This window comes from Rhineura floridana, chromosome 14 (assembly GCF_030035675.1).
Source record: "Rhineura floridana isolate rRhiFlo1 chromosome 14, rRhiFlo1.hap2, whole genome shotgun sequence".
Taxonomy (NCBI): domain Eukaryota; kingdom Metazoa; phylum Chordata; class Lepidosauria; order Squamata; family Rhineuridae; genus Rhineura; species Rhineura floridana.
This window is the reverse complement of record NC_084493.1, coordinates 20,939,770-20,955,287: the sequence shown is the minus strand read 5'-3', so window position 1 is coordinate 20,955,287 and position 15,518 is coordinate 20,939,770. Positions and strand designations below refer to the sequence as shown.

At 44.3% G+C, this 15,518-nt stretch overlaps 1 protein-coding gene across 1 annotated transcript in view; it reads left to right on the top strand.

Annotated features, from left to right (window-relative positions):
- Positions 1–15,518, top strand: part of DUOX2 (dual oxidase 2) — an 83,293-nt gene that overhangs the window by 15,875 nt on the left and 51,900 nt on the right. The window contains exons 4-13 of the mRNA XM_061595063.1: positions 2,087–2,251; positions 3,978–4,165; positions 5,808–6,009; positions 6,757–6,923; positions 7,388–7,451; positions 9,002–9,098; positions 10,715–10,826; positions 11,550–11,652; positions 12,011–12,168; positions 15,220–15,374. Coding sequence (XP_061451047.1) covers positions 2,087–2,251; positions 3,978–4,165; positions 5,808–6,009; positions 6,757–6,923; positions 7,388–7,451; positions 9,002–9,098; positions 10,715–10,826; positions 11,550–11,652; positions 12,011–12,168; positions 15,220–15,374 — 1,411 coding nt within the window. The remainder of the gene's footprint in view (positions 1–2,086; positions 2,252–3,977; positions 4,166–5,807; positions 6,010–6,756; positions 6,924–7,387; positions 7,452–9,001; positions 9,099–10,714; positions 10,827–11,549; positions 11,653–12,010; positions 12,169–15,219; positions 15,375–15,518) is intronic.

Genomic DNA, 15,518 nt, shown 5'->3' with positions numbered 1-15,518 from the left:
AATTCATCAAATGGGCTGCCAGTTCCTATTTGCTATAAATTGTGTTCTGCTAGCTATTGCAATTCCCAGTTCTCCCTTTTTTCCTGTTATTTTTTTAGAAAAAATATGTTATTCCTTATGCTGCTATATATTTATATGATGTATATAGCAGTAGCATATTACAAAAATAATTACATCAATAATTATGTAATTCAGCTTTGCAGATACCATGGACTGCGAAAAAGACAAATAATTAGGTGTTGGAACAAATTAAACCAGAACTACCACTAGAAGCTAAAATGATGAAACTGAGGTTATCCTACTTTGGACACATCATGAGAAGACATGATTCACTAGAAAAGACAATAATGCTGGGAAAAACAGAAGGGAGTAGAAAAAGAGGAAGGCCAAACAAGAGATGGATTGATTCCATAAAGGAAGCCACAGAGCTGAATTTACAAGATCTGAACAGGGTGGTTCATGACAGATGCTCTTGGAGGTCACTGATTCATAGGGTCGCCATAAGTCGTAATCGACTTGGAGGCACATAACAACAACAACAAAATTGTGTAATTCTCACTACAGATTTTTTTAAAAAATTATGGTGTCACTAACAGCTGCAAACACACACAAAGAGTAGGAGCCTGTTTGACGATGAGATGAACTTGCAGGTTATCCTAGAATTAGATACCAAATCCAGTTTTGTGCATATTCTACACCATCCCTAGTATGTACCCACATAACACAACACTTTTATTCACGTAGTCTGTAGGGACACATAAAACCTTGCTCCAAGGGGGCAAGATGAAGCCTAGATGGCTAAAGGCATGGAGAAAAGTTTTTCTCCCTCTTGTATAACGCTAGAACTTGTGGACATCCAATGAAGCCAAATGCTGGAAGATTCAGGGCAGACAAAAGAAAGTCCTTGTTCATGTAATTCACTCCCACAGGAGGCACTGATGGCCACCCACTTGGATGGCTTTAAAAGAGGATTAGACAAATACTTGGCGGAGAAGGTTATCAGTGGCTAGCAGCCATGATGGCTGTGTTCTGCCTCCATGGTTGAGGCAGCATGCTTCTGAATACTAGCTCCGGTAAACCACAGGAGGGGAGAGTGCTGTTGCACTCAAGTCCTGCTTGCGGGCTTCCAACAGGCATCTGGCTGGTCACTGTGAGAACAGGATGCTGGACTAGATGGGCCACTGGCCTGATCCAGCAGGCTCTTCTGATCTTCTTAGGTCAAAGGGCTAGATGGCTTTTTTAAAGGGGTGACTAGCATTTAGGGTTTATGTCTCTACAGCTGTTTTTCTTTCTCTGTTTTGTTGTTCTGTTGCGTTTTGAATGATTTCCCCCACCCCTTTTGTTTTATTAGCTGATTAAAAGTGTGGAGTGGAAGCCTCAAATTTTTTAAAAGCCTTTTATTTTTCTTTCCTCCCCTCCCCACTTTGAATTGGGTTGGAGAAGGGAGGAAGATGACCTTCTTGACAGACAGGAGGGCCAACCAATCAGTGCTGTGCACAGCCCTGATCCCAGAAAGGGCAGGGGAAAGAGTTTCTTTATAAATGACACATGGGGAAGCTAATCTGAAAGAGGGGGAAGGAGTCTCCTGAGTCTGATCCTGATGAAAAAGGCTTCATGTCACAACTGTGTTGAGTGTACTTCCACAGTGGGCTCATCACTGAATTAAAAGTACATCTTAAAGAAGTAGAATCATAGGAACATAGAAAGCTGCCTTATCTTGAGCCAGATCATTGGTCCATCAAGCTCAGTATTGTCCACACTGACTGGCAGCAGCTCTCCAGGGTTTCAGACTGGGGTCTCTCCCAGCCCTACCTGGAGATGCCCGGGGATTGAACCTGGGAGCGTCTGCGTGCAAAGCAGATGCTCTTCCACTGATGTACATACTGGGCTGTACCACTGAGCTACTCAGCTGGGCCCATCCCAGGGAAGGACCGGAGCAGACCAAGCATGCTTTTCACTTTCAGAAATGGCTCCATTTGTCCTGCCTTCTCCTTGTTTCTTGAGACTTCGTTCTTTCCAACGTACTTTGCACAGACCTCCCCCACACACACACTTCAAGCTGACCATGCTGATTTCCTACCACTAGGGTCGTGGCTGTCCCGGCTGCTCCCTGCTAATTACGCAGACGGCGTGTACCAGGCCCCACAGGAGCCAAATGTCCCCAATGCACGCAGACTCAGCGATTTGGTGGCACGTGGGAAGTCAGGATTACCCTCTTGGGAGAACAGAACTGTTCTAGGTGTCTTCTTTGGTAAGCTGACAATTTATTGTGTATTATTATTATTATAATTGTTGTTGATGACATTAATATTAATATTAATAATAATTTATTGCCTGCCCTTTACCAGTAGGACACAGGGTGAGTCACAACAATATAAAATACATTCCTAAAAACAGTTGGAAACAAATGATATTCATAACTAGAGAGGATCCCAAGAATGAATATCTCAAGTGTCAACAGCCAGGATGAAGAGGTGCTTCTTCGGTATATGATGAAAGCTGTACAGAGAAGGTGCCAGATGCACCTCTTTGGGGAGGGGGCTCCCCCACAGCCACCGTCAGCAGCTGTTCCACCTAGCTGCATCTGAACGAGAGATAAGGCAGCAAGGCCCCCTCCATTGGCCTTGCTGTGCCTAATTGCCATTTGACTCTTCCTACCCCTGAACTGCCCCCTGCAGTGACCATCCCACCTGGTCATGATGATATATCATAATGTTGTGAGTTTGGGGGTTGAAATGGATAATTTCTATGAGTCCCCTTCAAGCCTCCAATTTGGAATTCTGTGCCTTGGGGTGAGAAACTCGCTCTGCTGGTCAGATGAGTTTCTTTTGTTAAGCTAATAGAGTGGCCAGGTTTGTTAATGGGTCTATCAGGTGCCCAGCAACTGGTGAATGGGCCAGGAAGACCCTTTTGTCATTGCAATTCTTCAGGAGAGACTCTCCCCCTCCTGGCGGCTAGGAGAGGTTTGTGTTTTTAGTGTGTGTTGGGTGGTGTCTGAGGAAGGCTGGGAACTGGAGGCAGGCAGAGAGACTAGCTGTCTGCACCATGGCTTTAGGATGCCTCCTGTAACCCTGATGGAAAAGCTGGATATTGGACTGTGGATGCCTTGAACCCCTCCATCCTAAGTTCACATGTATTCACCTGTTCAGTTGCTGCATTAATCTATAAATAAGTTTTCTTTGTTTTTAGCTACATGAAAATTTGACATCTATATATTTAAATACATGTTTCTAAACGTATTTTCTCTCAAAATTAGGAATGGGGGAGAAATTCGATTCAGTTAGGCAAACTTGCCTAATTTGCAGTTTTCAAAACAATACGTAAACCGAAACAGCCATCCTTCGAAATTCACACTTCTCCAAGTTTTGCAATGCTGTTCTCCACCCAAGTAATGTGTACAAAAATGCATATACTAGAGTAAATATTAGTGAAAATAACATACAAAAATGCACTATATTAGGGGAAATTGCTTTGTAAAATCTTGTATTAGGCAATACTGCATACAAAAATGTGCACTTTAAGAGAAATTTGTACAAAAATCCTGACAAATGCTCATCAGAATTTTTTTGCTTAATTGCAAACTGATATGGTAATGTGGAGAACCGAGTTTAAGATTGGAAAAATGAGAAACCGATAAACCAAAATTGACGTAGTTGCCCATCCCTACTTAAAACATGTATTTTGATATTGGGGGGGAAACTACACTGGCACATTTGGGAAATGCAAAGATGGGTGGATAACTTAAGTGCTTGGCTGCACATTAGACTGGGAATTGCAAGTCAGGTCAGCTTGTATCAAAACTTGCAAATATTCAAGGTTCCCTAGATGCATCGTTCCGAAGAGCAATCACCACAGGCTGTTAATTGAATGTGGTTTCACCCTGAGTGAATTCACAGAACTGAATTTCATTGGCATCATGGCTCTTTGCATGTCATACGTCATCCACCCTCTCCTGTTTTCTTTCTGGCACCCACCAGGTTTCCATGTGCTCTCAGAGATCTTGGAGGCCGACAAGCCTGGCTGCCCCACTGAGTTCCTAAACCTGGCAATCCCTCAAGGAGATCACATATTTGATTCTGCAGAGTCGGGTGATGTTGTCCTGCCGTTCCAGCGCATGCAATGGGCTCCGGGAACAGGACAAAGCCCCAACAGCCCCCGGGAGCAGGTAAAACCCAGCCGCCTGTGCAGGAACAATGTATCTCCCTTTGCACGTGTTTGCACAGTACATTTTGCCAGGGAAAAGGGCAAATGCAGGGTGTGTGTTGGAGGAGTCATACAGCGGCGGTATTGGGAGTGCAACCAGATTCATTTGCTAAGGGCAGTGTCTGCATGCGCAAAGGAATGCTCTGCAATGGTTTGCTCAGTTTACTGCCCAGGAAGTTTTAAAAATAAAACAACATACCTTTGAAACGGGAAATGAACCAAACTGAATGAAAACTGAAAATAATGCCCTACAAGGAGAGACTGAAAGAACTGGGCATGTTTAGCCTTGAGAAGGGAAGACTGAGGGGAGATAGGATAGCACTGTTCAAGTACTTGAAAGGTTGCCACATAAAGGAGGGCAGGATCTCTTCTCAATCATCCCAGAGTACAGGACACAGAATAATGGGCTCAAGTTACAGGAAGCTAGATTTCAACTGAACATCAGGAAAAACTTCCTAACTGTTACAGCGGTATGACAATGGAACCAATTACCTAATGAGATGGTGGGCTCTCCAACACTGGAGGCATTCAAGAGGCAGCTGGACAGCCACCTGTCGGGTATGCTTTAATTTGGATTCCTGCATTGACCAGGGGGTTGGACTTGATGGTCTTATAGGCCCCTTCCAACTCTACTATTCTATGATTCTTTGAATGAGCAAATAAGGGGCGGGATCTAGAGTAGCCAGGTGTCCTAACTTACAGAGAACAGTCCTGTTTTTAAAAGGACTCACTGAGTGAGTCTGTTGTCATACGGGCTCCATCTACACTATACATTTAAAGCAGTATCATACCACTTTAAACAGTCATGGTTTCCCCAAAGAATCCTGAGGACTGTAGTTCATTAAGAGTGCTGAAGCATGTTAGGAGACCCCTCACAGAGCTAAAGGACCCAGCACCCTTAACAAGCTTCAGCTTCCACAGTGCTTGGGGGGGGGGAGTCATGATTGTTTAAAGTATGATCCTGTTTTAAATGTATGGTGTGGATGTGCCGTTCTTTACCCACCTATCCATATATCTGGTCCTTTCCCCAATGTAGGCTAGCTTTCACAGAGAGCATCATACAGTTGATCAGTGTTTTGTTAGAGCATAAGAACACACAGGAACCTGCCTTCTACTGAATCAGACCATGGGTCCATTTAGCTGTCTACAATGCATCAACTCTCCAGGTTTTCAGACTGAGGACATTCCCAGTCCTATCTGGAGATGTTGAGGACTGAACCAGGGACCTTCTGCATGTAAAGTAGATGAGCGGTGCCCCTTCCTTCCTTTGGTTTGATTTTGCCTTATTTAAAAGTATGTTAGAGGTCTACCAAAAAAGCTATGTGTTGCGTCTGTAGCTCTATCATCTGCCTTTGACTCCATTAATCCATCGTGTCTAAGGAAGAACCAAGCAGTACGTCATGAAATGGTCTCATGCATCACCACTGTGGCAATAATGTGCTATGCCAAATCTTCTGGCCATTCAGATCCTTTGGCCATGCACTACCCTGCTTTAAGTCACAGCCCTCAGAAACCTCAGCAGTATAGTATGCCTGATGCCACCTGTTCAGCGATGAAGAAGGAACGAACACATCTGCTCCCTTTCCCTCCCTCTCTCTTATCAGGTAAATGGGGTGACGGGGTGGCTGGATGGGAGTGCCATCTATGGCTCATCCCATTCCTGGAGTGATTCTCTGAGGAGTTTCTCACGAGGGATGCTGCTTTCCGGAACAGACAAAGGCTTTCCGAAGCAAACAAAGGCAAACAGCTTAATGTGGAAGGCTCTGGATCCATCCACGGGACAAGGTGGACCACAGAGGATCTTTGGTAAGGAAGGGTGGTGGTGGTTGGTGTCCATTGGGATTAGTAGGGTGGAAGGCCGGGAGGCCAACAGTAGGCGGCGCTAGAGCCAATGATAGGTAGAGCCAACTCTTTTTAGTTTAGTTTTGTCCCCATCCTCTTCTCTGCTGTGTTCTGCAAGGGGCAATACTGAAACTAACGCCCCATCTGCTCTCTTAAAGCAGTATCATACCACTTTAAAAAGGCACGGCTTCCCCCAAATAATCTTCCTCCACTAAAACATCTTAAAAACAAAAATTCTTTAAAAAAAAAAAAAAAAACTTTAAAAACATCTAAAAAAACAGTTCCGATATAGATGCAGACTAGGATAAGGGATTTACTTAAAAGGCTTGTTGAAAGGTCTTCAGTAGGTGCTGAAAAGACATGGCACCTATCTACTACAAAAAACGAAATGCGCTTAGAAAAATAACACAATATAGGAATGCCAGACCCATCATCCTGACATGCTAGCTTCCCATAGGCAAGGGGGGCGGGGTTAGGAGAACATCCAGCCATGTGACTTTACCCCATCTGAATTCTGAAGTGGTACAGTCCCAGCATTGCTGAATATGAGCCTTATTTCTTAGTACAAGATTGGACAGGCTGTGGATACCTCATATACCTTTCAGGACATCCCAAAGACATCACTGGCAATTCCCCCTGGATATCTACCTACAGAGGCACCTCAATTTCTTACCTTTTCCTCTAAGGGCTTTCTGGGGTTCCTTTTTCTAGACTTTGGAAACGCTAAAGGAAATGCCAACCTGTTCCTGCAAGCAACAAGTATTGTCTGGTTTCGCTACCACAACTACTTGGCAGAAAAGCTTGCCCAAGAGAAGCCTGGATGGTCAGATGAAGATCTATTCCAACATGTACGCAAAAAGGTCATTGCCGTTTATCAGGTGAGTGAGGCACGGAAGAAAGGTGGCCTAGGGCAGGGGAGGTTGTTCAACAAACCTCTAGATCATATTTGTGTCCTCATTGCCTCTAAGGAAGGAACCATAGCGCAGTGGTAGAGGGGTAGGAGAGAGAAATTCAATTCAGCTTCCTTTTAAAGGCAGACTTACCAAATTCACATTTTCCAAAACATCTCCCAACCCTACCTGGAGATGGCAAGGGTTGAACTTAGGATCTTCTTCTACATGCAAAGCAGATGCTCTACCACTGACCTACAGCCCTTCCCCAAGATCTAGAATGCATGTGCCAGTAAAGATCTCTGCCTGCTACCAGAAAGAAGCCCATTTTGGCAATAAGTGCTACATAAAGAAGCCCATTTTGGCAATAAGTGCTACATAAATAAATAACAGCATAAACAGTACAAAGCCACATCCTGTGTGTCACAACCTCTGCCCTCCTGTTTTCCTAGAACATTGTGCTCTATGAATGGCTGCCAGCCTTTGTGGGAAATAACGGCATCACAACTTACCAAGGTGAGGAGTGGGAGTTGTGCAGTGTGGAGTGAGATGCCATATGAAGGAGCAGGGGCCATCAGGAGGGATGGAAGGACATGTCAGTTTCAGTTCTCTGATGTTCTTATTTTTCTATCCTTAAATTCAGTTCTCCACATTTCTGCAGCGATTTTTTTATTATTATTAAATCCTCAGGAAAATTCTTCAGGACTTTAGTGCAAATTTCTCCTAATAAACACATTTTTGTGTGTGGTTTTCACTAATATACACATTTTTGCAAGCAGTTTTTCCTAATATAGTGTATTTTTGGATGTTATTTCCATGACTATAGTCATTTTATGCATGCTTTCTCCTAATATATGCATTTTTGTAAACATTTTTTGGTTGCATATTTGCATTGCAAAATTTGGATAAGTGTGAATTTTGAAGGCTGGCAGTGTTTCAGTTTTTATATTGTTTCAGAAAGTATGAATTTGATAGATGTGGCTTTAAATGCAAACTGATTCAAATTTCTCACCCATCCCTAGTTGTCAGCAGAATAAACATGTTAAATAAAGAGGTTATTTAAAATATTGTTTTTATTTTAGACATTTACATTTTTAAATTAACAACACAGTCAATTTTTATTTATTTATTTTATTTTATTACATTTTTAAACCGCCCTATAGCATAAGCTCTCAGGGCGGTGTACAACAAGAGACTGTGGGACACGTTTTAGAAAAATAAGGTACATAAATTATGAACAAGCATCATTAATTAAGGAAATCAGAATATCAGGAATGGTAAAAGGTGTAACAAAGGTTTGCTTGAATGCATGCATAAAAGAATTCAGTGACAAATAATATCTTTATAACCAGTAAGAAAGTCTGAAGCTGTAATCCTATACACACATTTACCCGGGACTGGAATCAAGCCCCACTGAACTCAGTGGGCTTCCTTCTGAGCAGACACGTACAGGATTGTACAGTTAGTGGTCTCTTGTATTTCCATTTACCCTAGCTGAATACATTTAGAATTGGGCATCATTTTTTCTCCCTATAAAATTATCATTAAATTTGGGATTATCCGTAGCTTTTAAGTCTTGTGAGATCTTATCTATAGTTCATATTTCTCATACCAACTGTAGAAGCTTAAAAAAAAGTTTTGACTTCTCCAGAAGGCTAAAAAGCAAGTAGCCTTTTTGTTTTCTATTTTATTTTATTTTTATTTATTTATTCAATTTATTTAACAAAATGTATATACCCCTTGAGTGTAAATAGAACCTCTAAGGCTGCAATCCAATACATATCTACTCAGAAGTAAGGTCCATTGGGTTCAGTGAGATTTATCCCCAGGTAAATGTGTAGTGGATTGCAGTCTGAGTGGTTTACCATACTAAGCTATGTTCTAGGATTCTGCACACTTCTACCCTATAAACTACAGATCTCTTTAACCAAACATATAAACCCTACCAAGAAAATGTGTCTGTGTTTGACTGATCACCCAGGGGGTGGGGGGGCATCATCCTACTGTATTCACCATCCCTGACCTTTCTTGAGGACTAGTGTTCACAGCTGTCATCTTTGCTGCAGGTTACAAGCAACATGTGGATGCTAGGATCTCGCCTGAGTTTGTAGTGGTTTCAGCGCTCTTCCTCGGCACCATGGTCCCTGCTGGGGTGTACATGAGGTAAGAACATGCTTTACTTCCAGCCATCTTATGCACTGTGATGTATCAGTCAGATGATGGAGTTGGGAGTTGGAGGTACTGCTTGGCAGTGGTTCCGCTCCTACTTGGTGGATCATCTCCAGAGGGTAGGGCTTGGGGAACATTGTTCGACACCCTGGACTCTCCATTGTGGAGTCCTGCAGGGATCGGTCTTGTCCCCTATGCTTTTTAACATCTACATGAAGCCGCTGGGTGCGGTCATCAGGAGCTTTGGAGTGCGTTGTCATCAGTATGCTGATGACACGCAACTCTATTTCTCCTTTTCATCTTCTTCAGGTGAGGCTGTTAATGTGCTGAACCGTTGCCTGGCCGCGATAATGGACTGGATGAGAGCTAATAAACTGAAGCTCAATCCTGACAACACCGAGACACTGTTAGTGAGTGCCTTCTCTGACCAGATGGTGGATGTTCAACCTGTTCTAGATGGGGTTACACTCCCCCTGAAGGAACAGGTTCGTAGCTTGGGGGTTCCTTTCGATCCATTCCTGTCTCTCGAGGCGCAGGTGGCCTCGGTGGCACGGAATGCGTTCTACCACCTTCGGTTGGTAGCCCAGCTATGTCCCTATCTGGAAAGCGACGACCTCGCTTCAGTTGTGCATGCTCTGGTAACCTCTAGACTGGATTACTGCAATGCGCTCTATGTGGGGCTGCCTTTGAAGACAGTTCGGAAACTACAGCTAGTGCAAAACGCAGCTGCGAGACTGCTGACGAGGCCTAGGCGGTCTGCACATATAACACCTGTTTTGGCTCGTTTGCACTGGCTACCTATCTGTTTCCGGGCCAAATTCAAAGTGCTAGTTTTGACTTATAAAGCCTTACATGGCGCGGGACCACAATACCTAGCGGAACGCCTCTCCCGTTATGAACCTACCCATTCACTACGTTCAACATCTAAGGCCCTCCTCTGAGCTCCGACTCACAGAGAAGCTCAGAGGGTAGTAACAAGATCTAGGGCCTTTTCAGTGGTTGCCCCCGATTTATGGAACAGTCTACCCAATGAGGTGCGCCTGGCGCCTACACTTTTATCTTTTCGGCGCCAGGTTAAAACCTTTTTATTCTCCCAGGCATTTTAATCTATTTGTGTTTTTAATTTATATCAGGCTGTTTACTTGTTTAATAATGTATACTTTGCTGCTCTTGTGATTTTATTGTATTTTTATCCATGTTGTGCACCGCCCTGAGAGCCCTTGGGCTGTGGGCGGTATATAAATCGAATAAAATAAATAAATAAATAAATGAGCAGATCTTTGAGGCGTGGCCCATACATATTAATTGTAGCATGGTAGCCCTGCCAAACACATGTTTTGCATGCGCAAGCTCCCAAGTTCGATTTCTGATTATCTCCAGCTCAAAGGATCTAGTATGGGTGATGAAAGAGATTCTGTAGAGCCTGCAAGCCAGACCTGACCACAAAAGCATTCTCTCCTCCTGTGTTTTCTAGTGACTGGTATTTAGAAGTTTGGATATCATACTTGTCCTGCATAGAGTGCCCTAGTCATTTCACTTCTTTCTTTCTTTCTTTCTTTCTTTCTTTCTTTCTTTCTTTCTTTCTTTCTTTCTTTCTTTCTTTCTTTCAGGAACAAAAGTTGTGATTGCAGTAACACAAATTGTGGTTTCCGAAAGGTGACTAGCACAGACGGCAGCTTGTCTCCAGCACTCCGGCTGTGCAACAGTTACTGGAACAGAGAGGTAGGGGTCCTGCTTCTTCAGAGCAACCAAACACAAATTCCTGGCATTTCCAGGTAGGGCCCGGAGTGTTCCCGGCCTATAAAAACTTGGAGAGCTGATGCCAGTCAGTGTAGACAATACTGAGCTAGATGGACCAATGGTCTGGCTCATTTTACAGCCAATGTTTCTAATGGATAGGGAAAGACCATAGCTCAGTGGTGGAACACCTGCTTTGCATGCAGAAGGTTCCCTGACTTCTCCAGGTACAGGTGAGAAAGACACAAACCACACCCTTGGAGAGTTACAGCCAGTCAGTATAGACCAGGAATGGGAAACCAGTGGTCCTTCAGATGTTGCTAAACTACAGTTCCCATTATCACTGACCATGGGCCATGCTGGCGGGGGCTGATGGGAGTTGGAGTCCAATGCCATCTGGAGGGCTACAGTTTCACCACCTCTGGAGTTGACAATACTGACCTAGATGGACCAACAGCTTGCCTCGACTATTAAGGCAGCTTCTATTCCAGTGGTTTAGCAAGTGACCTTAGTAACTCATGTGTCAGCTCTGTGCCCAGATCACATTTTCACTAGGAATGTGTTGGTTTCTGTTAGCTGTGGGCTAGGCTAATGCTCTAAAGACCTGGCCTGGCTGTTTCCCTACAGTGCTGTCATGCCAGCTTAGAGCTGGCAATGAGTGTCACTTTGTGGCTTGTTGATGGATTATTTTTTTTCTATCCTGTTCAGAATCCCAATCTCCAAAATGCTGAGGATGTGGATGATCTGCTCCTGGGAATGGCTTCTCAAATTGCTGAGGAGGAAGACAACATTGTGGTTGATGATCTCCAAGGTAGATTTTATTCATCCCCCCCCCCGATGGTTGCAAGGCAACTTGACCCTTGCTGCAGATTGCAAAAGGGCAAGGAATTTTTTGCTGAGGATCAGTCTAGGAAGGATGACTTTGTGGTACTAGCAGGCTTGGATAGCCAACATAGTTGCCCCTCCAGACATTGAAAACCAAGAGAAGCTGTAATTGACATATTTGCCCATCTCTAGTATCGGAGGCAGTAAGCCTCTAAAAACCAGACGCTGAGGAACATGTGGCACTCGTGTTCTCCTTGTGGGGTTCCTATAGGCCCTGCCAAGGCCACAATTGTGCTGTCCGTTTTGCTATGCCCTGATTGTCCTGCTTTGCATTTGCTCTCCAGATTACTGGTATGGGACACTGAAATACTCCCGCATGGACTTTGTAGCCAGCTGGATTCTCCGTGGGCGCGACCTTGGATTATCTACCTATAATAAAACAAGGGAGTTCTTCAACCTCCCCCCTGGCGAAGACTGGCTGGACATCTCCCAGAATGAAACGGTATAATGTCAGAGGAGTTGGGAAGAGGGGTGTTGTGGGATGTGTTAAGTAGGCTACATTTTGTTTCCTGTAAGCAGGACTTCTGTGGAGATGGGGTATTTTCACAAGTGGCTATAAAGACGCAACCCTGCATTTCTGGTTGGCTAAACTCACAGAGTGCTTGGGAGAAGCGAGGCAGCTGGAGCAGTGAAGAAGCAAGAGGCATAGCCTTGCAACTTTACTGCCGTGTTGGGGTGGGACCACCACTTATTTATTTATTTATTTAATTGCATTTATATACTGCCCCATAGCTGAAGGTCTCTGGGCTGTTTACAACAATTAAGAACATTAAAAACAAGTATACAAATTTAAAACCATACCAAATTAAAGCCCATAAAAACCGATAAGCAAGTTAAAAACACATGCTATTCAAATGCTGTTAAAATGCCTGGGAGAAGGGGAAAGTCTTGACCTGGCGCCGAAAAGATAACAGTGTTGGTACGAGGCACACCTCGTCAAACAGATCATTCCATAATTTGGGGGCCACCACTGAGAAGGCCCTCTCCCTTGTTGCCAGACTCCCAGCTTCCCTCCGAGTAGGCACCCGGAGGAGGGCCTTGAATGTTGAGTGTAGTGTATGGGTGGGTTTGTGTCGGGAGAGGCGTTCCATCAGGTATTGTGGTTCCAAGCCATGTAAAGCTTTATAGGTTAAAACCAGCACCTTGAATTGGGCTCGGAAACATACAGGCAGCCAATGCAAGTGGGCCAGAATCGGTTTTATATGTTTGAACCATCTGGTCCCTGTTACCAATCTGGCCGCTGCATTTTGCACAAGCTGCAGTTTCCGAACCGTCTTCAAAGGCAGCCCCACATAGAGCGCATTGCAGTAATCTAGCTTGGAGAGTTACCAGAGCATGGACAACTGAAGCCAGGTTATCCCTGTCCAGTTAGGGGTGTAGCTGGGCCACCAACCAGAGTTGGTAGAAGGCACTCCATGCCACCGAGGCTACCTGAGCCTCAAGTGACAGAGATGGTTCTAGAAGAACCCCCAAGCTATGAACCTGCTCCTTCAGGGGGAGTGCAACCCCATCCAGGACAGGTTGGACATCCACCATCCGGTCAGAAGAACCACCCCCTAACAGCATCTCAGTCTTGTCCGGATTGAGCCTCGGTTTATTAGCCCCCATCCAGTCCAGTGTCGTAGCCATCACTTGATAGTGGAGCACCGGCTTTGCATACATAAAATCCCAGGTTCAATCCTTGCTATCTCCAATTAAAAAGGAACAGAAAAAAGATTAGGTAGCAGATGAGGGGAAGGAATGAGATCCTGGGGATCTGTTCCTACTAGTCACAGCAGATGTTGTTATATGCCTTCAAGTCAATTAGGACTTATGGTGACCCTTTGAATCTTTTTGGATATATTTATAGGGTTTTCATGGTAAAAGGTATTCAGAGGTGGTCATTAATAAAATGACATTCAATAAAGACAAATGCAGGATTCTGCATTTAGGCCACAAAAACAAAATGCACGAGTACAGGATGGGAAATACCCAGCTTAGCAGTAGTGCGTGTGAGAAGGACCTTGGAATTGTAGTGGATCGCAAGTTGAACATGACCCAGCAGTGTGATGCTGCAGCAAAAAAGGCAAACGCGGTTTTGGGCTGCATAAACAGAGCTATAGTTTCCAGGTCGAGGGAAGTAATAGTCCCACTATATTCTGCATTGGTCAGGCCTCAACTGGAATACTGCATTCAGTTCTGGGCGCCTCATTTTAAGAAAGATATAGACAAGTTAGAGCGGGTTCAGAAGAGGGCGACAAGGATGATAGCCGGTATGGAGAACAAGTCTTATGAGGAAAGGTTGAAGGAACTTGGCATGTTCAGTCTGGTGAAGAGAAGGCTGAGGGGTGATATAATTGCACTCTTTAAGTACCTGAAGGGCTGTCACACAGAGGAGGGTACAGATTTGTTCTGTGCTGCCCCAGAGGGTAGGACTAGGTCTAATGGTTTTAAGTTGCAGGAGCGTAGATTCAGATTGGATATTAGAAGGAACTTCTTGACAGTAAGGGCGGTTCGGCAATGGAACCGACTGCCTAGGGAGGTGGTGGGATCCCCTTCGCTGGATGTCTTCAAGCAGAGGCTGGACAGCTATCTGCGGGAGATGCTCTAGCTGTGGATTTCCTGCTGTGAGCAGGGGGTTGGACTCAATGGCCTACAAGGCCCCTTCCAACTCTATGATTCTATGATTCTATTCTATGATTCTATGATTCTACCATTGCCTTCCTCACAGCAGATAGTGCTAGCTATAAATGATCTGGCCTGGTGTAGATCAGCTTCCTGTGTTCCTATAACCATGTTTTTCTCCAAAGCTTTCAGGTTGCCTCTTTAAGGCAGCTTTCCCCAACCTGGAGTCTGCAGGTGATCATCCCTGATCATTAGCCCAACTGGCTGAGGATGATGGGCTGCCTTAAGATCCTTGGGCAGATGAACAGTCTCAAAAAGCCACAGAGCACTTTTTCTACAAGCAGCACAGCATTGCTTCAGGTTCCCCCCCCCCGAAGAAAAATGTTTTTGAGACTTTGTTCTCCAGATTACTGGTATGGAACACTGGTATGGGATGTTTTGGAGACTTTTGTTGTGCTTTTACGTTCAGTGTGAAGCTGGTTCAGTTGACAGATTTAAAGCACACACACTCTCTCTCTAGCTCTGTACATACCATACATTTAAAGCACCTTGCTTCACCCAAAGAATCCTGAGAACTTCCTCACAGGGTTTATTTATTTATTTATTTATTATACTTGTATACCGCCCCATAGCCGAAGATCTCTGGGCGGTTTACAGTAACTAAAAACAAATACAATTTAAAATACATCTTTTTTAAAAAAAAATTAAAACACAATTTAAAAATTTAAAACAATTCCCAGGATTCTTTGGGGGGCGGCGAAGTCATGTGCTAGAAATGTGCTTTGAGTGTATGGTATGTATGCTGCCTCTTTCTTTCTGACTAATCAGGTAGTCTGACATACGTCCCACTAATCTGGCGCCGCAACCTAATCTTGCAGTTTGTTCTTAGCTTGTAAACATGTACAACAATGACATAGGCCACGTGGAATTGCTGCTTGGGGGCCTGTTGGAACCAAATGGAACTCTTTTCCGTGCCATCATTGAGGACCAGTTTCTTCGCTTACGGGATGGAGACCGGTTCTGGTTTGAAAACGACAAGAATGGGTAAGAGCTAACCAGCTTTTTGGAAACGTTTATTGGTGTGAGGCCAGCTTGCAGGGAAAGGGTGGAAATTTCTCACCTTTGGCACAAAGTACCAGAAAAGTGGTAACAGAGGGAAGAAAGCTGTGGCCCTCCAAATGTCGTTGG